The sequence below is a fragment of the Rattus norvegicus genome, chromosome 2 (assembly GCF_021556685.1).
Source record: "Rattus norvegicus strain SHRSP/BbbUtx chromosome 2, alternate assembly SHRSP_T2T, whole genome shotgun sequence".
NCBI classification, from domain to species: domain Eukaryota; kingdom Metazoa; phylum Chordata; class Mammalia; order Rodentia; family Muridae; genus Rattus; species Rattus norvegicus.
This window is the reverse complement of record NC_141535.1, coordinates 155,066,336-155,089,720: the sequence shown is the minus strand read 5'-3', so window position 1 is coordinate 155,089,720 and position 23,385 is coordinate 155,066,336. Positions and strand designations below refer to the sequence as shown.

At 37.8% G+C, this 23,385-nt stretch overlaps 1 protein-coding gene, 1 long non-coding RNA gene and 1 other non-coding gene across 4 annotated transcripts in view; 2 read left to right on the top strand and 1 right to left on the bottom strand.

Moving 5' to 3' along the window:
- Positions 1–14,210, top strand: part of Kpna4 (karyopherin subunit alpha 4) — a 55,089-nt gene extending 40,879 nt beyond the window's left edge. The window contains exons 12-17 of the mRNA NM_001014793.1: positions 2,362–2,490; positions 3,959–4,063; positions 6,908–6,979; positions 8,813–8,975; positions 11,249–11,343; positions 13,665–14,210. Of these exons, the coding sequence (NP_001014793.1) occupies positions 2,362–2,490; positions 3,959–4,063; positions 6,908–6,979; positions 8,813–8,975; positions 11,249–11,343; positions 13,665–13,763 (663 nt within the window). The 3' untranslated portion in view covers positions 13,764–14,210. The remainder of the gene's footprint in view (positions 1–2,361; positions 2,491–3,958; positions 4,064–6,907; positions 6,980–8,812; positions 8,976–11,248; positions 11,344–13,664) is intronic.
- Positions 2,719–3,045, top strand: Scarna7 (small Cajal body-specific RNA 7). Its single transcript, XR_015679553.1, has one exon.
- Positions 3,962–23,385, bottom strand: part of LOC147996296 (uncharacterized) — a 43,761-nt gene continuing 24,337 nt past the window's right edge. For both annotated transcript variants that reach the window (XR_015675503.1, XR_015675504.1), the window contains exons 2-3: positions 13,417–13,498; positions 3,962–4,051 (exon numbers count right to left, since the gene is read on the bottom strand). This is a non-coding gene — a long non-coding RNA (uncharacterized LOC147996296). The remainder of the gene's footprint in view (positions 4,052–13,416; positions 13,499–23,385) is intronic.

Here is a 23,385-nt window from a genome sequence, read left to right as displayed (position 1 = left end):
ACTCCCCCTAAAATTTAGACATAATTATTATCTCGTTTGGCATATTATTTCATTTATCTGACTTCTTCAAAAATTAAGACGTTTTAAAAACCTAGGATGGGGGAAATGGCTCAGCAACTAAGAATACTAACTGCTCTCCCAGACAGCCCAGATTTGACTCTGAGCACTCTTGTGGTAGCTCTCAGTTGTTTGTAGCTCCAGTTCAAGGGAATCCAATCCTTCCTTCTGGCTTCCTCAGGTACAAGGCATGCATGTGGTACACAGACCTGCATGCAGGCAGAAAACCTAACACATTAAAAAAATAAATACCAAAACAAAGAACAAAAAAGTGGCTAAAAGATTTGCAATTTTCTAAGAAAGACATAAAAATGGTCAATGAGCACCTGAAAAAAGATGCCCCAAAACTGTAGTTATTAAGGAAATGTGAGTTGAACTAGACAACTGTTCACATTGAGAATGACTACAATTAAAAGACAGCAATGTGGACAAAGAAGGGTCACATTGCTATGGCAGCATTAGAGTATACAGTCCTTAAAAGTGAGACACAGAGTACTGTGTGACAATATTCCTCCTGTTCTGTGCATTCAAGATTGTGGAGATACACTGGTCCACTCAGAAATCTTAATACAAATGCCTGTAGCAGCATTATTCATAATAGCCCCAAAATGGAAGCAAACTGTTACTAAAGCTAACCAATTTGTACTTGGCTATAAAAAGAGACAAGTACCACCAAGTGCTGTGACTTGTTTCTGTTTGTATAAGATATAGACAGAATATACACATTAATAAACATAGAGATGATGGTAGCAATTTGTGGGACCTGGGATTGAGCTAGTAAGTACTAAATTGTCAACTCTTGAAAGAATAAGATTGTATAACAAAATTAGAAAAATTAGAGGATAAGAAAATTAACTGAACATAAAAATTACTACTTGCTTTTTTTATATTAATTTACTTATTCACTTTATATCCCAATCACAGCCCTCTCCCTCCTCTCCTCCCAGTTCCACTTTTATAAATCTCTCCCCATTACCTCCTCTGAAGCCTCCTATGGATACCACCCCACCCTAGGACATCCAGTCCCAGCAGGAGTAGGCACATCCTCTCCCACTGAGACCCAAATGGGCACTACAGTTAGGAGAAGGGGATCCAATGACAGGACACACACACACACACACACACACACACACACACACACACACACACACCTTGCTCCAATTGTTAGGTGACCCATGTGAAGATGATTCAGTCTCTGATCCCCCATGGGACCAGGTTAGTTGGCTTTGTAGGTCTTCTTGTGGTGTTCTTGGCCCTTTTGGTTTACTCACTTCTATCCCTGACTCTCCCATAAGACTCCAGAGCTCTACCACATGATGGGTCTCTGCATGTTTTCATCCGCTGCTGGATGAAGCCTCTCAGAAGACATGGGGTTCCTGTCTACAAGCATAGCAGAATATCATTAATACTATCAGGAGTTGGCTCTCTCACTTGGAATGGGTCTTAAGTTGGGACAGTCATTGGTTTGCCATTCCTCAATCTCTGCTCCTGCTTTATCCCTGCATATTGTGTAGACAGGACACATACTGGGTTGAAGGTTTTATGAATGGGTTGATGTTCCCCTCCCTCTACTGGAAGTCCCACCTGGCTACCGGAGGAGAGTGCTTGAGACTCCACATCCCCCACTGCTAAGAGTCAGCTAGAGTCATCCTCATAGACTCCCTAGAGCCTCCCCCATCCCAGGTCTTTGGTCCTCTTTCCCTGACTCTCCCTGTACCCGATCCTCCGTCACCATTCCGTCACCATTCCGTCTTTCATCCAGTCCCTCCCTCCATCCATCTCTGATGGTAACTATTTTGTTTCACCTTCTGAGTGAGATTCATCAGTCTTCCCTTGGGTCCCTCTTATTACTTAGTTTCTTTGGGTCTGTGGATTGTAGCATGGCTATCCTATACATTATGGCTAATATCCATTTATTAGTGAGCACATACCCATGTGTCTTTCTGGGTCTGGGTTACCTCTCTCGGGATAATATTTTCTAATTCCATCCATTTGCCTTCAAATTTCATGATGTCCTTGTTTTTAATAGCTGAATAGTATTTCTTCGTGGTAGTAATTATAATGTAATTGCCCTTTTATTGATATCAATTCTGTTGAAATAACTTAAGCTACATAAGGCCTAGAATTTATATATTTCATATTTCCACTGTTGTTCCTAGATCAGTACCTGAAATACAGTGCTCAGAAAGGATAGGTTAGTTGCAGTGAAAGAACTGTATGAGCAACTGAATCTGTCCCAGATTGCCTGACACTGGTTGATAAGAGTTCTTAATATCAAACATCTCATTGCATCTCCTGTTTCAGACTGCTGCACTGCGAGCTGTGGGCAACATTGTCACTGGAACTGATGAGCAAACACAAGTAGTTTTAAACTGTGATGCTCTCTCACACTTCCCAGCACTCCTCACTCATCCCAAAGAGAAAATTAATAAGGTGAGTATTTTTAAAATATTAATAAAATGGTACTTTTTGTTTGTGGAATTGAGTTCTAAGGAATGTCTTAATAACACTGACTTTTTACTATAAGATATTATAGGCCTCAAGAGAAGATATTTTATTCTTTATAATACGGTCATGGGTTTCTGGATTCAAACCTAGAACCTTTGGCATACTAAGCACATGAGCTACACTATCACCAATAAACTGTATTTTTGGCTCTCTTGGAAATGATGAAATAGAGATATCTGGGTGTCGAATGTTGCTATGAGTGGACAGTTTTAATACATGTAGTAATTCTCCTAGTTTACTGTTTCCTTGGTACTTATTAGTGTGAGTGCGTGCATGCATGTGTGTGTGTGTGTGGTGGCTATGAAAGGGGGCACTGAATGGTGATGCTGATATTGGAGTGCATCTGAGGCTGTTGTAGAAATAACATGGGTTGTTGATAACAACATCGCCAATGATTATAACCCAAAAACAGCTCACCTAAGTAGCCCAGCACCCTAAACTCTCTAACAGGATCATTAAATGTCCTGTGATCTGATCCAAAAGAGTCTGGTATATGCTAGTGTTCACTATGCTAATTAGTATATTGGTGAATTTAAATTTGGTAAATTCTAATATTGTTTTCCATGGATGTGAAATATTTGTAGTTGATATTGTTACTGATTACTAAACAGGTTTTAGTAATGCATTTATTACCTTTGAAACTTGTGACCATTATCATTCTAGCAATAGCACAGCATCTTCGTGGTGTTAAGGGCAGTATTCAAAGATCATTTAAGTAAACCAATCAAGCAAGCCAACAACTGGTGCAATGACTATTATAAATAAGAATGCTAAAAGAATCCAGTTGCATTTCTGATGTCTTCATTATCATAGCTAATTGAGATTTATATACTAGGATGGGATTCTTAAGGTAGAGTAGAGAGAATAGAAAGAGTAAAGCATATTATTTGAGAAAAGGAGGTTGAATTTCATATGCAGTAGTTGTAGGGTGTATAGTTTATAATGTCTTCCTTGGTATTTGGTCAGCCAAGCTTCTTGAGTCATCCTGCTTCCAAACAACATTGCCTGTAAAATTCCTTAAATGGGTTAGCTCATTGTGACTTGAATTAGAAGCCAGTAGTGATTGGTTCAAAGAAAATAGGGAATGATATTATGTAGTTTGTAAATTATATATTTGATACATAAAATTAACTGTGGAGGACTAGGCATGATAGCAGTTGGGAAACAGAGACGGGTGGATTTCTAGGAGTTTTAGGTTAGCCAGAGTCACAATTTTAATCAGATAGATTTTTTTTTTTAGATACAGAGGTGAGGTAGAATTAAACTCTTAAGATTTTTATTACAGAACTCATTTAATAATAAAATAATTGTGACACTAGCTATTTACTTTTTCATAGTTTAGATATGTGTTTTATTTTTTAATGAGAAATATTGAAAGGATCTTGTTCCACAGGAAGCAGTGTGGTTCCTCTCCAACATCACCGCAGGAAATCAACAGCAGGTTCAGGCAGTAATTGATGCCAATCTTGTACCAATGATAATACACCTTTTGGATAAGGTAAGAAAACATGTATCGTAGTAAGGCAGTATTATATGGTAAGTACTATTCTGTTTAACAAGACACTATACAATGGCATGGAAATTACAGTCAAATGTGCCTGGTACTGGTGTTTGAACCCAACAGTAGTATATGGTACAAATGTTTCTATCTGAAAACTGTCCCTTTCTTGTCATTACTCTAACAAGATAGCCATTGCTTTGAGTTAAAACAAGTAGTATCCTTACCAATAACAAATGCTGTCATATTGTTATAAGCATTGTGTAAATCTTATTACTTCTCATATGACAAAGCTGAACCAGCAAGATAGCTCAGGAGGTAAAAACGTAATTGCCAGTGCCTAGGGACCTGAGTTGTATCCCTGGGATCCAGATAGAACAAAGGAAGAGCCTCTTCTTCACAGAGTAGTGTCGAAGTCAGGGGTTATCCCCATTTGTCAGATGGAACTATTGCTTGAACAAATCACTTGCCCAGAATCCAGTGGCCAGAGAGCATGCTCCTGAATGTCATATTATTCCTTATGCTCTTTAAGATTTGGAAAAAAAGACTTTGTTTTCAGATAGTCATTGTTGTTGCTTGGGAGTAGCAAAATGGTGACTTTTTAATTCTCCCATTCTTTGTGTATTGGCCACAGTTCTTTGGCTTTTCTTTTTCTTTTTATCCTTTTAAATTAAAATGTACTTACATGACTTCCCCTTTTTTTTGCCTCCTAACCTCTATATACTCTCCAATTCCTCCCATACTCCCCTTTGCCATCACACTGATGACCTCTTGCTTTGATTGTTACATGTAGAAATGCATAAATAGTTAAGTACAGCATGGTGAGTCCATTTTTGCTACTTGAATGTATATAATTTCAGGGCTGACCTTTTGTATTGGTCACCCAATTATTAGGAAAGTTGTCTCTAATTTAGAATAATTTTCTGTAGTTCTTTGTCTAGGGATGGGACACTGTTAGATGTCAACCTTTTGCCATATATAAGGCAATATAAGATATAACAATATAAGGATACTGTTATAACTTAGAATTGTAATCAGGCTGCCATAGTAATCAACTATAATGGGTATAGCTTCCCTGCTTTTTCTCGGAGGCACAACCTCACAACAGAGGTCCTCTGCCTCTTACACTCTTACAGTCTTTCCACCCCTCTCTGTTGGAGCTAGACACTCCATGATCTGTTATCTCTGTGTTAAGCCCATTTGTTGTTTTGTTATGCTGTGAAGAAAAGCTTTGATGAGGTGTGTGAGAGCTGCATTTATCTGTGGACATAAGAGTAGGTTTTAAGATGCAATTAGGATTATACTGGTCCAGAAAAGTAGCAGTAGTAGGATTTCTTCTAAGATCAATCACCTTACTGTGAGTCTTGGGTAGCTGACTAGGTTTCTAGTACCAAGCATATGATTTCCCTTGTGTTAGCAGGTCTTAAGTCCAGTTAGATAGCTATTGGTTACTGCTAATATACGAGTACCATTTATTGCACATTTAGTGATGTCTAACCATGCTGGTCATTGTTGTGATTTATAGGTATCACATGGCTGGATGGACTGTTGATCGCTTCCCTTCCTTTGGCAGCTTTCATGCTCTCTACTAGTCTGGAAGCTAAACCACAGGAAGGATGCTTTTAGGTTAGATCTAGCTTGAATCTTCCTAGTCTTCTGTCCAGATGTGTAAAGTACCATCAGAAATAGAGGCTTCAGTCACTAAGAGACAATCAAGGGCAAAAGGAGTAGCCTACATTGTTTGAGTAGTCTCTTGAACCCCTCTGACCAATAACTCGGATATTTCATGCAAGGTACTGGGGTTTTTGCTACATAATCTATCACCCCAAGTGCTATAACTTCAATTACACTCTATGTCTATGTGTATATTTAGATTTATCTAAAATGATATATAATATTTATTAGTGTTACATTTTATCTACAACTTCTAAATAACTAATTTAGATTTATATAAAATATATATTATATAAATGTTATTTAAAATATATAACACATAAATATATGTATAGTAATATATACTTTTATACTTGTATAATATGTACATTTAAAGAATATACTTTAAGGAATAGCTTCTGAGGTATGGTAATATCATCCCAGTACTTTTAAGGCAGACGCAGTACAGTATGGACTTTAAGGGTATCCTGGACTAGCTGTGGAGACTGACCATTTTCCCCCAAGTTAGTATGACTGGGTAAATAGCAAAATGCTCCTGCATAATTCCCTTTTACCGCTCTAAGGATTGTACCCATTTACACCATTATCTGCCTCAAAGATCCTCAATCTGATACTATGCCTCATTTCCATTTTAATGTAGGTTTCTTATAAGTGTTTTTTCTTAATAAAGCATTCTTTCTAGGCTTCTAGTCTTGAATTTAATTGCTTGGGTTATTGTTTCATTTTGAGGATTTTCTGTATTTTGTACCTGTTGAGAATATTAACTGAGCTTAATTTTTGTTTGTTACTGTGCTGAAGCCATATGTAGGAAGGTGTGCATTATTACCATGTTTTAAATTAGTTCGCTGGTAAAATCTTGAAGGTAAGATTATTAAATTCTATATGTCCCTTTTTAAATGTTTTCAATTTGTACTTTTTTAATGAAATTGCATTCAACTTTTATTTATTCTGATATTGAATCATAATATTAAGTCACACACCCAGGAGAATAAACAAAGTAATTTTTATTTCTTCAAAATAGATTGGTTGTTCATGACTTATCAGTAAATAAAAATTGTACATATATATAACATACCGCCAAAGAAACTTGGAAATAAACAGCTAAAAAAAAAATTTCAGAAATTATCTTTTCAAATTTACCCTGTATTCTCATATTCTTTTGTTTTTAAGGGAGATTTTGGCACTCAGAAAGAAGCTGCTTGGGCCATAAGTAACTTAACAATTAGTGGGAGGAAAGACCAAGTAAGTTGAACTTTTAATTATTTAACAAAACCAGTAAAAATAACAGTATAGGTAATTATACCTTTATATTTCGGTGACTCATTATTTAAAAGATCGGCTATTATATTTTGTAGATTGGTTTTGGTTTTAGGTTGTATTTGCTGTTTGTGTGTGTATTTGTGTATCCATGTACGCATACAAACACATGCTGAAGATTGAGCCACAGCCTGTATTCTGTATCTCAGCTCTGCCTCCAAACTCTGGTGTGTGATTTTTTTTTCTTTAATATATATATATACGTAAAAATATCTCCTTAACTTCCTTTACCCATACTTCCTAGGAGACATGTTTTTATAACAGTTACAGTGCTGGGCATCAAACCTAGAGTTTCACGTGTGCCAGGCACAGTACTGCTGCCCACTAACTCAGATTCCCAGACTCCATGCAAGAGTCTTCTCATCTAGAGTAAGACCAAGTGAGGGTTGGTTTGTTGTTTTTTATTTAAATAGTATTGAGAAATAACGACTTTTAAAATTAATATAGCAAAAAGAAACTACATTCGAGAATCTGAACAAATGAGCAACTACAAATAAATTCACTAACACCAAAACAAAGGAGACAGTACACTCCAGTCACAGAGCTGGGACTAGGAAGCAGGGTGACGAATGCGAGGAGCATAGGTGTAAATGCAAGGAGACATCCAAAGGGTAATGTAAATTATACACGTGGAGAGCAACCCTGGTACAAGGGTCTCATCTTGTCCATAGAGCAGGTAAGAAGGGAAATAAAGAGCCAATTGGCAACTGATAATTCATTTTAAAAAATCTCTATTTAAATGTAAACATGGAGGTTGTGAAGATAGTTTTGTGGGTAAGAATACTTCTACACCCTAATTTTAGACCCCAAGTGCCTTGTAATAGGGTATATTACTCCAGCACTGAGCATGAGGGTGCAGGGAGCAGACACTGGGACAAGACAGTATCTTTCAGCTCCAGATTTAATGAGGACCCCATCCCAAGGGAATAAAGTGTAGAGTGACAAATTAGTGCACCTGATGTCTTCCTCTGTTGCATTGCAAAATAGCCTCTCTTTTTTCTTGAGAATGTCAAAACACCTCAGAGATAGCAGATAGTGTTGTTACTTGAGCAATCATAGTATTTAAAAAATGTCGGGGTTGGGGATTTAGCTCAGTGGTAGAGCGCTTGCCTAGGAAGCGCAAGGCCCTGGGTTCAGTCCCCAGCTCTGAAAAAAAGAACAAAAAAAAAAAAAAAAAATCCTTTAGGGCTGGCTCAGCGGTTAAGAGCACCCGACTGCTCTTCCAGAGGTCATGAGTTCAATTCCCAGCAACCACATGGTGGCTCACAACCATCTGTAAAGAGATCTGATGCCCTCTTCTGGTGTATCTGAAGACAGCTACAGTGTACTTATATATAATAAATAAATAAATCTTTAAAAAAAAAAGGGGGGGGGTCTGGAGAGATGGCTCAGCGGTTAAGAGCCCCGACTGCTCTTCCAGAGGTCCTGAGTTCAATTCCCAGCAACCACATGGTGGCTCACAACCATCTGTAAAGAGATCCGATGCCCTCTTCTGGTGTGTCTGAAGACAGCTACAGTGTACTTATACATAATAAATGAATAAATTTAAAAAAAAAAATGTCAGTCATCCTCTTAGGTGATTTAATAATTTCTTAAAAGAGAAAAGATCTTGGGTATAAAAAAAAAGAATATTGTTTATTGTAGTCTAACATGGGAGAAATGAGTTCATGTTTTCATACTCAGAGTTTAGAAGTCAACATATTTTAATTTTAAAAAGTTGGCAATTGACCCCTATTTTATGGTACCCTTATTTTTCAGGTCGCCTATCTCATCCAACAAAATGTTATTCCACCTTTTTGCAATTTGCTGACTGTAAAAGATGCACAAGTCGTGCAAGTAGTGCTTGATGGACTAAGTAATATATTAAAAATGGCTGAAGATCAAGCGGAAACCATAGCCAATCTCATAGAAGAATGTGGTGGTAAGTAGCTACCTTTATTTTCTGATTAATATAGTGTTTCCATATTTTTCTGTCTTAGATAATCAAATAAAAATAAAGTATGCTATATTCTATGTGTACAGCCCTGTTTAGCCTTCTGTATATTCTTAAGTAACTGAATTGTTGCCATATAATAAAAACACCATACTAAAGTAGTAGGAAGACAGTGGTAAACAAAACAGCCCCGCAAGGCATGTAGTTTAGACTTAAAGAGAAATATGAACTGATTTAATGTGCTAATTACCCTAATAGAAATGTACAACAAAATGGGATACCTAATCCATCCTGGAAGAAGCAGGAAGTGGCACCTGAGCTGGATTGTGAGAGATGAATAAGGATTAATAAAGTAAAAAGGGATGAAAGGTGTTCCAGGCAGAGATAACAACATGAGCAAAGTCTGAGGTGAGAATTAGCATTCAGCAAATTATAAATAATTCAGTATTGCTGAATCACAGAATATGGGATGGCAACTGCCTTGAGTTGAAGCTTGAAAAGCAGCCAGTGATGAGATGTTGGGAAGTCAGGAGTTTTCTTGAACAGCACATACTTATTTATTCTATAGGACAATAGTTACCAAATCTTGCTTTGGTCCAGAACCACCTAGAATGTGAACAACACAGTACTTTTTAACTCTTAAAGTTAATCTTTAGGCCAAAAAATTGTGCCAGTTGTGGATGTGGAACAAAATGTAAATGTCCACCTGAATAAGCCTAGAGTAAGAGAACCTATAAAAACTTAAGTGAGAAGCCTAGGTTTGGAAGACTGTTGCAATAAGGAATAGGTATTAGGACACTGGCATACAGCTCTGTAAGCACTGTACAATGCTTATTAAAGTATGTTTGAAGCCCCAGTATGTCTCTATCCACCCCTGAAAAAAAATGAAGAAAAAATTGAAACAGATTAATGGCATAAGAATATTAAAATTGCTAACATGACAAATAGAACAAAAGTAGTGTAATAATCATCAAAGTAGAAAGAGGACATAGGAAATAGGGAAACTAATTAGTAAGAAAAATTGATAAAAATTATTTTAGTGAGTAGAATAATTTAATATATTAAGATAGAAAAGGTTTTGAGCATTACTTGCTTCACTGATGGTAAGGAGTATGTGTTTTATAAGTTTCAGTAGGGTCTACCATAAAGAATGGCAGGCCTTTGGTACATTTTTTTTTTTTTTTTTTTTTTTTTTTTTAGTGGATATGTTCAAGTGGATGTCTGATCCATGGGGCTTTTGGAGACAGGAGACAGAAAGACTAGCAGAGTACACAGTAAGCAGGCTACAATAAATGAAGGCAGTGATGATGTAGACAGCAGGAAAACACTAGGACTCCTGAATGATTATGTGAGGTGTTTGAGATTAGATTGAGGGAAAGGGAAGCAAACTTTTGTTGATTTTTGAGAAAAAAAATTGCAGATGAAAAGTTTAAATGAAGAAGGCAAGTAATAACTGGTCAGATAGTTTTGAGTTTTGAAATCTGTAACTGTTCTTATGGAATTATTTAGGCATTTGAATTTTGTTTTTATTAAACTGAACAGTAGGAAAGATAACAGATAATAGATTTTAAGTAGTATATAAAGTCCTATGAAGTAACTAAAGTTTTTAAGAAAAGAAACAACAAAAAAGAATGAGTAATTACAAGCTACCAAGATAACTTCCTCTATCCAAAGACTGAGTAGAGGAAGAAAACTTCATAAGGAAAAGTAACTTTTCATTTCAGTAGTCTTTTAAAGTATCCCTCTGTAAACATCTTAGTAAGCTTAGTGTGTATGTGCTTTTTAACGCCCTGCCTATGACTTGATAGACATCCTAAGGTTCAGTTTTCCTTTCCCTGAAATACTATCTTCGGCTTGATTGTTTTTAGTAAGCTCACAGAATCATTGTACTTATTGCCTGTATCTTCAGTTTCTTTTTCATAGATATTAAAAGGCTGGGCAGATGCTAGAAAGAATATGTACTTATCTATTTTTAATAATCAAAAGTAATTTTACACTTTTTGTGCCCATTGGTCTGTAATTTACCTAATAGATGTCACACTATTAATTGGCATATTTATATACTGTTGCTCAGATTGTCGGTCTCTTTAAGGTGGTCTCTATGTGCATGAAATCTCAGTATAAGCTCATCAGTGAAATGACCCCTAAAGACGATAACCCAGAAATTTTATAGTACAGAGATTGCATTATGTGTTTCAAAGTTACTGTAACTTCTAGCAACACATTAATTGCTATTGTTCACTTCATAAAATTTCTTGCAGGACTGGAGAAAATTGAACAACTTCAGAATCATGAAAATGAGGACATCTACAAATTGGCCTATGAGATCATTGACCAGTTCTTCTCTTCAGATGATGTACTTAATATGTTTATCATTTTCTTAGTTTTATATGCTAAGCAAATCTGAATGAAAGAATATAGTAAACTAGGATGTATATATAAAAATTTTTTCAATAGAAGTCTTAATAGGTATGTGACAATAATATTACTGTCTTTGAAAACAAATTTTAGTATTTTTAAATCTGGTTAGGACATTAACTCAAGAACAAAACAATAAGAATTTTTGTTGCACTGGATAAGCTGATTTCTTTCCAGTTCTCACGCATTTAAATTGGTAATAGTATGTCTATAAACGAAACAGAAAATAGTGATACCAAGCATAATGGCACTCAACTATAATTCCACCACTTCAGAGCTAATGCAGAAGAAAGACTAGGAAATGAATTGAAGGGTGTTCTTGGCTATGTAGTGATTTCAAGGCCAGCCTGGACTATGTGAAACTCTGCCTCAAAAAAGAAATCAAAAGTCAAGCAAACAAAACTAGTAGTACTAGTATAACCTACAGTAACCCCTTAATCCATATGTTCAAGTGTAATTTTGTTGGTGGTTAAAATCAAATAAGATGACGAAACAAGATGAGCACAGTAAATCATGAAAATGAACGGTATATACAATATGATGTGGAATGTTACAAAGTTACATTTATTCATAGTACCACCAAATAACAATTGTAAGTAAAGGATTGTTTATTTGGTTGGGTTTTATTAAAAAATGTTTTGCTGTATATGCCTGACTGTCCTTTGAACTTGGAGCAGTCTTCCTATCTAGCCTTCCAAGTGCTCCTTTTGGGTGTAAGGCACACACCACTACACTCTATATGAATTATGTTTTCAACTTTTCAAGATACAAGTTTCAGGGCTGGAGAAATGCACTGGGAGGAAGATGTTAAGAGGCCCGGCTTCTCTTCCAGAGAACCCAGGGTCAATTACCAGCTCCTACTTGGTGGCTCACAACCATCTGTAGCTCTAATTCCAGGGAATCCAAAGCCGCCTTCTTGCTTTCCTGAGTACCAGCTACCCCTGTGATTCACAGACATACATGCAGGCAAAATGCCCATGTAAATAACCAAAATTTTTAAGAACTCTAGTTTCATAACACATTTCCACATTACTAAAAAGAATAAAGCATTAGAAAAAGAAAATCATAGGCTATTAGACCATAGGACTAACAAGGGGACTCATAGAGTAAAGGCTGACAATCTAAATTCAGTACCCAGAACCATCCTATGTGATGGAAGGAGAGCACCCCAACTCTCCCAAGTTGTCCCCTGACCTCCACATGTATCCCATGTGGCATATGCCCCCACATGATAGATGGTGGGTGGGTGGGTGGGTGGATGGATGGATGGATGGATGGATGGATGGATGGATGGATGGATGGATGGATGCAACCAAGCAAATAGAGAAAACCAGCCTGGAGAGTTCACTCGGCAGTTAAGAGCACTTACTACTCTTGTGGTGGACCCACTGGTTTCTAAAACCCAAACAAATAGAAAAAGGATGTCGACACAAATCTTATTTAAATATGCAGTTAAATACATCATAAATAAGATCCAGACAAAACATACTCTCAAGGAAAGATGGTCTTAATCATGTCCCCTTTTGTTTGTTTTGTTTTTGTTTTTCAAGACTGGGTTTCTTTGTATAACAGTTCTCGCTGTCCTGTAACTTGTGCTTGTAGACCAGGCTGTCCTCCAATTCACAGAGATCCACTTGCCACTGCCTCCCAAATACTGGGATTAAAGGCCTGTGCCACCACCACCCAAATATTCAATTTGGAAGTCCTAAGTTGTAGTTAGGAATAGCAGAGTTACACAGTTCTAAAAGTATAAAGAGTGCATTTACTCCTGCTAATACATGTTTGTTTGTTTGAAGATTCGGGTTGTGCTTTTTGAGGCAGGTTCTTATATTGTGTATCACTGGATGACCTAGAACTCCCCGTGTAGATGAAACTCACAGGTAGTTCTTCGCTTTCCCTTCCCAAGTGCCGAGGTCAGTGCATGTGCCACCACGCCTCCCAAGTATAAGAGAGTATACTTCCTTACACTGTCTTAGATATAAGAGGAGTTACAGTGAGTACCAGTATTTACCCTCGCATTTAGAGTCTGAGGCCGGCTCCAGTGTTCTATTTCATAAGGTGTCCATCATGTATATTCTTGTTTCTTCACAGCCCTTAAGGAAGGAGTTTACAGGTGTTAGGATGGTAGTACATTCTTGGCAGACACTCATCACTTAGATGTGGTCTATCTTTTTAGAGAATAATGGGACTATTACTGTGATTCAGGTTTTTTATACTTTAAGACTAATCATCTCATTGTTTTTTCCTCTTTTCCTTCAGATTGATGAAGATCCTAGCCTTGTTCCAGAGTCAGTTCAAGGTGGAACATTTGGTTTCAATTCATCTACCAATGTACCAACAGAGGGGTTCCAGTTTTAGAGAGATGTTGTGGAAGTTAGGTACAATGCAGCACCGAGAAATATATATATATATACACATATATATAAAAAGGTTTGATCCATCAAGCTTGGCTCATGGGATCTGCTGCTGCATTAAATCGGGAGAGAAAATGTGAAGATTTCATTTGGAATCACAGAAAATGCCCAAATGAGTCAAGGTGGCGAGTGGGTGCGAGTGAGAATGAGTGGCAATGTAAGGAAAGCGTGACACAAATGCTTATTTAGGTTGAGAGTAAAGGGCTACAGGTCACTTCGGTGCCTGAGACGGAGCATTGACTTACTCTATCAATTGAGAAGTGAAATGCCATCATCATCAAGCCTTGTAAGCATAAAAGCGATGCCCATATAAGTCAAGGAAAATGAGCCCAGGCCTCGCTGTGAAGCAGTGTATGAATGAACAGTGTTGAATGAATGTCTGGCTCCGTGGTAGAGAAAGAGCCAGGTTCATCTTTCAAATCTAGGGCTCTTCACGCATGAAGCAGACTCCTAGTCCTGGAGTGACTGTGTAAGAGAGTATGGTTGTGGTGCTGTATGTGGACGCATGCAAGCTTGATTTGCCTTCAGGGGGCTGATAACAAACCTAGTAGATCATCAAAGTGAGATCCCAAGTGTTAATGTACACTGGACATGAGAACAAAGACCGGTTTAGCAGCAGACACTGGTTTACTCTGCAGCCTGTGTTGTCTATTCTCCCTCTACCTTACCCCCACCCCACCCCACCCCACCCCACCCGACCCCAACCCTTTTTTTATTTAGTTTTTATTTACTTTACCTAGTATGGCTTTTTTAGTTGCTTCTCAAGTCAGAAAACTTCAGGAAGGTTTCCCTGTGCATTTGCACCAGATGAGTGTTTGATGCTATGAAAAGCTTTCCATATCATCAAAACTAATTTGTGTAGATTTTTGCATGAAAAAAAATCATAAATTTCCCTCACAATAGACTGTGTTGCAGTACACAAGTTGCCATAATAGTATAAAATGTGCTTTAAAAGCCATTCTTTTCATTTTCAGAGATAACATAAAGATCTTTGCATGAGGTAAATCTACAGCATAGTTCATTTTTAGATTTTGTTGAGTCCTGTAAAGAAGAAAAGTTTCAGTTGTGATAGAATACCGTGCTGTGTTTAAATGTTAACTTGTTTTCAAACTTTGTTTTCTATGAAAATGATATGGAAACTTCTAAAATGGAATTTGGTGCATATGTACTGCTGAATAAAGACCGATGAAGAGGTTTGAGTAGATGTACAAATCAAGTAATGGTTTGAACACCTTTAATAATATGCCTAATCTGTTTAATTGTTTTAGAATCTTTTTATCTTAGATGTAGGCAGCCATGAACAATCTATTTTGAGCCACTTTAGGGAGAAAAACTTTGTATTTTTAAAACTTGCATAAAAATTATGCAAGTGGTTTTTATAAATTGGAATAATACCTCAGTTTTGAGGTTATGCACACTAAATTAAATATGTCATAAATTAATTTGTACAAAAAGAACTCTTTATAAGGTGGCTCATTGTAGGAAATCCTGTGCCTTCCCCTTTGAGCACAAGTGTTGCATGAACAACAGTTTGCTATAAGAAACATACCAGGTTAGCCACCATTAGCATCTATATCTACTTTGTGTTTAAAAATCAACTGGTAATTCTGAAACACTGTAGAATGGATAAAAATTATTTTGTGATCATAACTCTTTGTTGAACTAGAGTATTTTTGCAGCATTCCTTGTCATCAAAAAACATGGTTAAACTTTAAAACTAGAAGCAGCAGAAAACTAGCTTGTAAAATTTATTCAAGTAGAGTACAGGCTAGGCTGTCTTGGGGAAATAAACATTAAAACTTAAAGCAATGTTTTACATGGGGCGTGTGTGTGGTGTGTGGATTTCTTTTTCTATTTAATGTTTTTAAGAGTATACCTCAATGGCTCCTATTAGCTTCTTGTCTGTCTTAAACCTTTTTTCCTAGAACCAACATAAGACATGTCATAAGCTCTGTAATCTCATTCTGGGCGTATTAGTATTTCAGTTCACAGAACTTGTTCAGTTGACACCATCTACAGCTGCAATGTCTCCCTGTTGACACTAACCAAGGCTTTGACCTTCCTTCACATTGTCAAGAGGACTAAGAGACAGCTCGAGTTGTGTTTTAAATACTAACATAGCCGGCATGTGGCTCCAAATGATAGAATGATACAAGGCCTTTTATTTTGTTGTGTTTTGTTTTTTTCAGAAAGCTTAAATTCTGTTTTTTTAGTGAACAGTAGCCAGTGCAGTTCTAATAGGCCAATTACACAGAATAGCTATCCATATACATAAAGAATCCTGGTAGGTAGGTGAGCATGTCATTCTAGTTCTCTGTAAGCTGAGGCAGGAGAATTACCAAGTTCAAATCCTGCCTGGGCTTTATTGTCGTAAGATCCTGCTTCAGAAATTAATGTGTAGGAGCAATATTCCCATCTCTAAGGGCTACTACCTGAAGGTCTAAATATTTGTCTAAGGTCTAACCATGATCTCTATAGGACATTGATTTTTTTTTCCCCTAGCATTCTAAGGTGTGCTTTTGTATATCTGAAATTTGTCCCACATAAACAACTTTTTAAATATTCTTCAGTGATCTAGGAAATTGATTTAATTTTAACAGAAATCATTATATCTGATAAGGGGGAAATAGAGTAGTGAGTCTAATAAGCTAAATGTTCTTATTTTTCATGATCTTAAACTGCCATTTTTGACACCATGCCCCTCTCAAGTACTAAAAAGTGAGAATATTACATTAAGAAGTATGAGTAGTATATGTTTATTTTATAATTTTGAAAGGCATCAGTGATTGTGTGGAATGGTGAACCTGGTGTTTTCCATGTTGCACTAGGCCAAACCTACAGCATTTCTGTAATTGAAGCTACCTACACACCATTAAGATGCACGAGAGAGTTGGTACTTCTTGCTTTTTTTTTTTCTTTTTTCTTTTAAGCTCTAAAATGACTGGGTTTGTTGTAATATCAGTATAACCTATGGAACAATTTTCCAATTCTTTATTGTTTCAGATTCAACAAAAGTTAGAAATAAGTTTTTGTCTTTTAAGACTAATTACCTCAAGCTTGTTGCCCTAGAACATGACATGTTTGTTTCACAGTTTCTGTGGGTCAGAAATCTAGTTAAAGTTTGGTCAGATCCTCTACTCAGGGCCTTACAAGTCTGAATTCATCTGAAACGAGGGTTTTTGCTCTGTTTGTTCATGTGACACAATCCATTTCCTTGTAGCAATAGAGCTCCTGGCTGCTTGCTTCTTTAAGACTACCAGGAGACTCTCTGATCTCAGGGGAAGCCTGTGCCCTCCTTTGAAGGGCTGGCTTGGTAAGGTCAGGTCCCTCATCCCCCAGGGTGATTTCTCTTTTGATTAAACCCCAAACCTTCATAACACTTGGAAAATCCCTTCACATTTGATGCATCCTGCCCTCTAGCAAGAAGGTGTTGAACAAGGTTTGTGGTTTGCGTACCAGGTCATGTTGGGGGCTGTCGTACAGTCTACATATCATTAGGCTACAGAATCTCACAGTTGGGACAGTTTAAAAGTGATCTACCCACACAGTATAAGCTAAATTTTTTTCGTGAAGATTATCTATGAGAACCCATCAAAAATTCTGGTTCAGCTTACCTCCAAAGTACATATACATGCAGTTTCCATGTAGTGTTGCAATTTCTAGGAGTTCCTAAATTATACAATGAAGTGATTTATTCTAACCGTCTTAAAGAGTTATGAAAAGATTTATCCAAAGTCACATATTGTTAAGGGCCAGGTTAAGGTCTAGGTTTTTATTTCCACTGTTAGGCAGTGTTTTGAGTTACTATTTAAATTTGTAAACCAGTACAAAATAAACAGTCAAACCTTTTTATTGTCTAAAATTTTATTTTTAAATTATTGCCAACTATGTTAGAGGCCTAGATACTTGAGTGTCCTTATATCTTTTTTATGTGATTACTTATTGGCAAGATTTATTACATATCACCCAATAATTTAATATAAAGAAATCCAGATGACTCTTCAATATTATCCAAATACTTTACTAGCAAATATGTGCTTAAAATTTAGCCTCAATAGTTTAATTGTAAACTTGTTTAATAAATACATTATTAAAACCTGTTCTTTTTAAGGCTGGGGATACAGTTCAGTTGTATGATACTTGTCTAGCATGTGGGAAGCCTACCTAGCACATACATGTATGAGAGAAGGGGAGTGTGTATACATGTATATTAACATTCATATGTATGGTTAAACATATAAATACATAGAAAAGTGTTGCTGCATAGGTGTCCAAATTAAAACACAGTGCACATTGATGGCCATAGTACAACCTTTCTTGTAAAGTTTGTACTCACTACGTTGCTGAGACAGGCCTGTCGTCTCTGTCTGCTCATACGATCGTCATGCCTCGGCCTCCACATGCCACTGCACTTTCCTATGTAGTACACATTAACTCTCAATAAAGAATGCCGTAAAGCCTAGTACGGTGATGAGAAGTAGGTGTCCACTGGACTTGTTTTACTATTAAATAATGCATTAGTTATATATGAGAAGAATAGAATTAACATGCTCCCCAACCTCCAGAGACTTAACCCAGCAATTCCATTAACGTGAATAGTCCTAAAAATAGCAGGCCCTTTAAATAATAGGTTTGCTCTGGATGTCTATGTCAAGCTGTTCTTTTTCTGACATTAATTTAATAGCTTGTGCTTTGTGAGACCAGCTAAGTATGCAGGAAAGTGCCTCCCCCCAGGACTGCAGCAGCCCCTTTCGGTTCCTGATCCTGCCCTGTTTCCTGTCTTTTCTCCACAAATTACATCTCCTGTGTATATCAAAGTATATTACCTTCTCCAACTTACTTAGTTTTCCCAAACTATCAGTTATACTTGTAATATTTATAAAGGTATTTGGGACCTTGTAAGATGGCTCACAGGGTTAAGGTGCCTAACACCAAGCCTGATGCACATTAGACCCCTGGAACCCACATGGTGGAAGGAGAGAACTGACTCTTGAAAGTTGGCCTCTGGTGCCCATAGTGTGCCCCTGTCTCTTACCCACACACACATAGCACACACTAGAAAAATTATTAGGAATGACCTTTCTATTTATATTCTTCTGTAACTCTTAAGGCTTGTATCCTTTTTTCCCCTAACTCTATTTGACTTTTGCTCTGGAAAGCTCTGTTGGACTGGTTTTGACTTTCTCTTAAAAATTAAAGAGGTTTGAATTGGGTCCAGGGTCAGGAGCTGCATGTAGCGATGGCTGTCCTCTAGTGATCAAGAACATCATATGACAAGAGGTGGAGCACTAGTGTGTATATGTGTGTCTTTGTGTGTGTTCTTTTACCTGGTGTCCTCTTATCCCATAAACCTTGCATCATGGGGGCTCTAATGACCATGGGAATTCTAGTGACCTTGGCTAGTTCCAAATGCTCCACCTGTAAATGCCATTGATAGATTAAGTTGTCACCCTTAATACCTCAAAATGGGTAAAGGCTTGGGAGACATAAACAACAGCAGTAGCTAATGAACTCTTTCTATAGTTGCTAGTTTTACCCAATGCTTCCTTCAATCTGCTTTTCACTCTAATTTGAAACAACTCTTACGAATATCTAATAATCTACATGTTTATGGTAAATCTGTGGTTATTTGCCTTGCAGATATTCCCCTCATGTGCCTCTCCATTCCTCAAAGCCCTTCCTCATTAGTATATGCCTTCCTTTTTTACTCTGTGTATGTGTGTGTGTGTGTGTGCGCGCGCGCGTGCGCGTGCGCGCGCACGCTGTACATGCTGAACACCACTGAGCTACATCCCCAGCCTGCCTTTTTATTGTTTAAGCATATAGTAATACTAACTCTCCAAACTAAAGAGTGTCTTTTTCCAAAGAAATGGGGAAACCTTCCATAATTTGACTCATAATTGATGGGATGTTCTAGATAACCTCTCCCCTTACAGTATTAAGGGTTTTATCTCTGTTCAGCCCTGCATTAGACATAACTGTCAGGTATTCTGGATAGCTTCTACCTCTAGCCATTTCCCCCTTTGATTTGCCAATGTGCTGCCTTTGTAACAGGTGAAATCTTCAACAAATCTAGTACCTCCCAGTATTGCAGGTGTAACTCCTGCAGTTCTGCCACATCTCTATTTTTATAGCTGGCCTACTGCTCCTTAACACAGTGGCACCTCTGGCCATCTTAAACATTTGACCTGAGCCATTATGTGTGTGATAGAGCTGGTGCAGAAAAAACTTTGATCCTCCTTTGAACCAGTCCAGGATTGTCATCTAACTAGTAGCTTTGTTCTGGTCCAAATCCACTGTGGCTAGAGGTGCTAAGAGCACTGCAACCTTTGTCTTATCACTATCCCTGTAGTCCTTGTGACCCCCGGGAGCAGGGAGTAAGGGAGAACTTATCTCATTTGTATCCTGGCTTTTCTCAACTCCACTCTTGTCCCTCAAATAGTTTAAACCTGTGACCTTCAGGAAGTCAGGAATATAGCAAAGGCTATCTCCCATCCTTGCCATCCCCATTAACTCATTTTGCAATATGTGTTTTATGTTTATGGTGGTTTTTCAGTCTGTAGTGTCTGTTCACTCATTGCTTTCACACCTACGTTTCTTGTCTTTCTCCTGCTAGATTGTAAGCTCCTTAAGGGCAAGGTCAGCGTATCAGCAAAGCTCTGTAAACATGAACGTGCCTGAATTCTGTGGGCACCCAATAAAAGTGTGTGATGATGATGCAACTTCTCACATGACTACCTAAAAGTCTTTTCAACTTGAGTTTTTAAAATTTCCCTCATTACTTCAAATCTAGGGACTGTCTGTAGGAAGGAGAGAAACATTACTCCTTCATAGATGAAAGCTCGTTCCTTTTCTCCATGTCCAATCTGGATGTCTGGCATCCACAAGATATGGAAATGGGTCTTTGTGTGTTTTACAAATACCAGTTCATATACTATGAAGCAGAACCTTGTGTCTTCTAAGATTAATGGCATAGCTCTTTTTGAAGTGTTATTAAAATATTTTTCCATGATAACAGATTTTGCACAGAGCCCAAATCATGAAGGTGAGTAATGTAGAAATTGGTTGATGGTGCTGATTGACCGCATCAGCGCATAATTACAGGTTTGCCTGGACAGCAGTGCACAGGTAATCAACAGTGACCCTCATCTCTGCCTCTGTAGCCTCTTAGGTGTACTACCTCTTTGTGGGTTGTTTTGTTTTTAAAGATAAGCTCTTGCTTTATGACTCTTAATGCTCTCAAATCAAAATCTTCCTTCACCTCCCAAGTGCTAGGATTACAGGTGTGCTCTATCATACCCAACCTCTACCCTGCACTTACTGTACAAGATCTCTAAAAGCTCTCATACCCCAGCACACATTTAGAAAAAGAAAAAGCATAACATTCCTTAATATGTTCAAGGCCCTAGATTCAGTGCCCACTACCACATATAGGAAGTAAGTCTTAGGAATTTCTTTGATTTTTTGAGTATGTACACCGTTAGTCCAGCAGATTAAATCCAAGTAGAAGATCTGCTGAGTTCCTGAACAGCCAGAGCTACAAAATGAGATACTGTCTTAAGGTGAAGGTGAGGAGGCAGAGTCTAAATTGCTGATAATAGCAAGAATCATGTCGTCGGTTGCCAGGGACATAAAACATTCTTTGATTGGGGGTGGTCTTCATTATTTATTTGCCTCTTTAAGAGTACAAAGGAAAACTGGGGCCTTCTACCTGCTAACAAGTGCTCTATCACCTAGCCACACCCTCAGTCCTACACACACTGAATGAGTGAATACATGGGGAAGAAAGGACGGGTCCTTATCCCAGATGTGAAGGAGAGAGTGAGGAAGTCTCCAAGGACAGTGAGGACTAAACAGCCAGAATATTGAGGAGGACCCAGGCTGAGCAGCACATGGTATCTTGGAGGTATGGTATCTTTAGGAATCTTAAGGGATATCATCAATTTGGTCCTTTAAATTTGTCGATTTGGTTATGAGACGAGAATGAAGACAAGAACACTGGAGAAAGTTTTAGAGCAGTTGGCCATTAAGGGTGTGCCTGAATATAGCATTGTGAAGTTGAAATAATGAAGTGGGGTGACCTACAACGTGTGGGGGGAAGAGGGTCAGCATGTTTTGTTTCAAAAGCTCCAGATCTAATTTTTCCTATTTTGTGGCACCGTGTCAGCAGTTTTCTTTATAAGGTGGTTCAGTGTTAAGCCTTATCCTAGCTCTAAAGTGACACAAGAGAACTGTTTAAATGATGCTTGGGAGATCCAGCTGACCATTTTTATCCCTGGATCCCAGTGGCCCTTGGGAACCATCTCCTCTCTTCAGGCCATGCTTCCTTAACTTGAGAGCCGTTCAAACGAGCCATTTCTGCTGGGTGTCATTTAGAAGCGGGGAGAATGTTTAGACTTTGTCCAAGAGCTAACTTCATATTCCAAATTAGAGAAAACTTTAAATGTTGCTGTAGAAAATCAGTGAAATCTCAATGTATAAACTCAACTAGGAGACAAGTTTAAAATGACCAACACTTTGCACAGATAACTTCATAGGGAAAAAATAAGTAGAATAAAGTAAGCAGAAAATATTTCATATTGTAAAAGATGTTCAACATCTTTAATCACAAGAAATATGTCCAAAAATGTTTAGATACTCTGTCATTAAAGTGATTTGCTGCTGTAAGGATACCTGATGGAGTACTACGTCCAGCTTGTTTCGAAGCATTGCAATTTCTTGGGAAGTTACATTACCTTCCTTGCAACCAACCAGTCCCACCCCTAGATAGTTGCTCAAGTGGAGCCATATAAAAAATCTGTACTTGAATACTGGGAGCTTTGTTATTCACACTTGGTCCAAACTGGAATCAGTTCATTCCATTGATATATCAATGTAATGGACTAGCACTCTCCCCTAAGAAGAAAGGGATATGAGATATGACAGTACATAGCAAGAAGGGTTATGCTGATGGTAGGAAGTCAAGTCCAAAAGCATGACACTGTGCTACTTGCTAATCTGATGGTGGATCTGAAACAGGCAAAACTAGAAAACATTGAGCAGTGGTAGCCATGCAGTAGGGAGGCAAGGGATATGTTCCAAAGAGTGAGGAGCTAATTATTATTTTTTTGTGTTTTTTTTTTGAGACAAGGCCTTGCCTGATAGCACAAGCTGGCATCACTCTTGGCAGTCCAGCCCCATCATGTGTTGCAACTACGTGATTTATACTTCCATTTGAAAATGCTGCTGTTGGGAACAAAGAGCTTAGTGGTAGATCACTTGATAAGGACCGGCTTGATATGGACCGGGAAGTGGGGGGCGTGAACGGATGAGGTTTAAATTAAAAGTTACACAGTCTTTTGAAAGACGTTTACTAAATGGATTAATTTTACATACATGTTAAAAAGAAACAGGTATTGTGGTGGGCAGCGACACTGTATTAGGTCTTTATGACTTTATTTGGTTTTGATGTTTTTTAGACAGGGTTTCACTATGTTGGCCTGGGACTCACTGTGTAGACCAAGTTGATCTCTAACTTAAAAGCCATCCTCCTTCCTCTCCCTCCCTACTGTGGGATTATAGGCCTG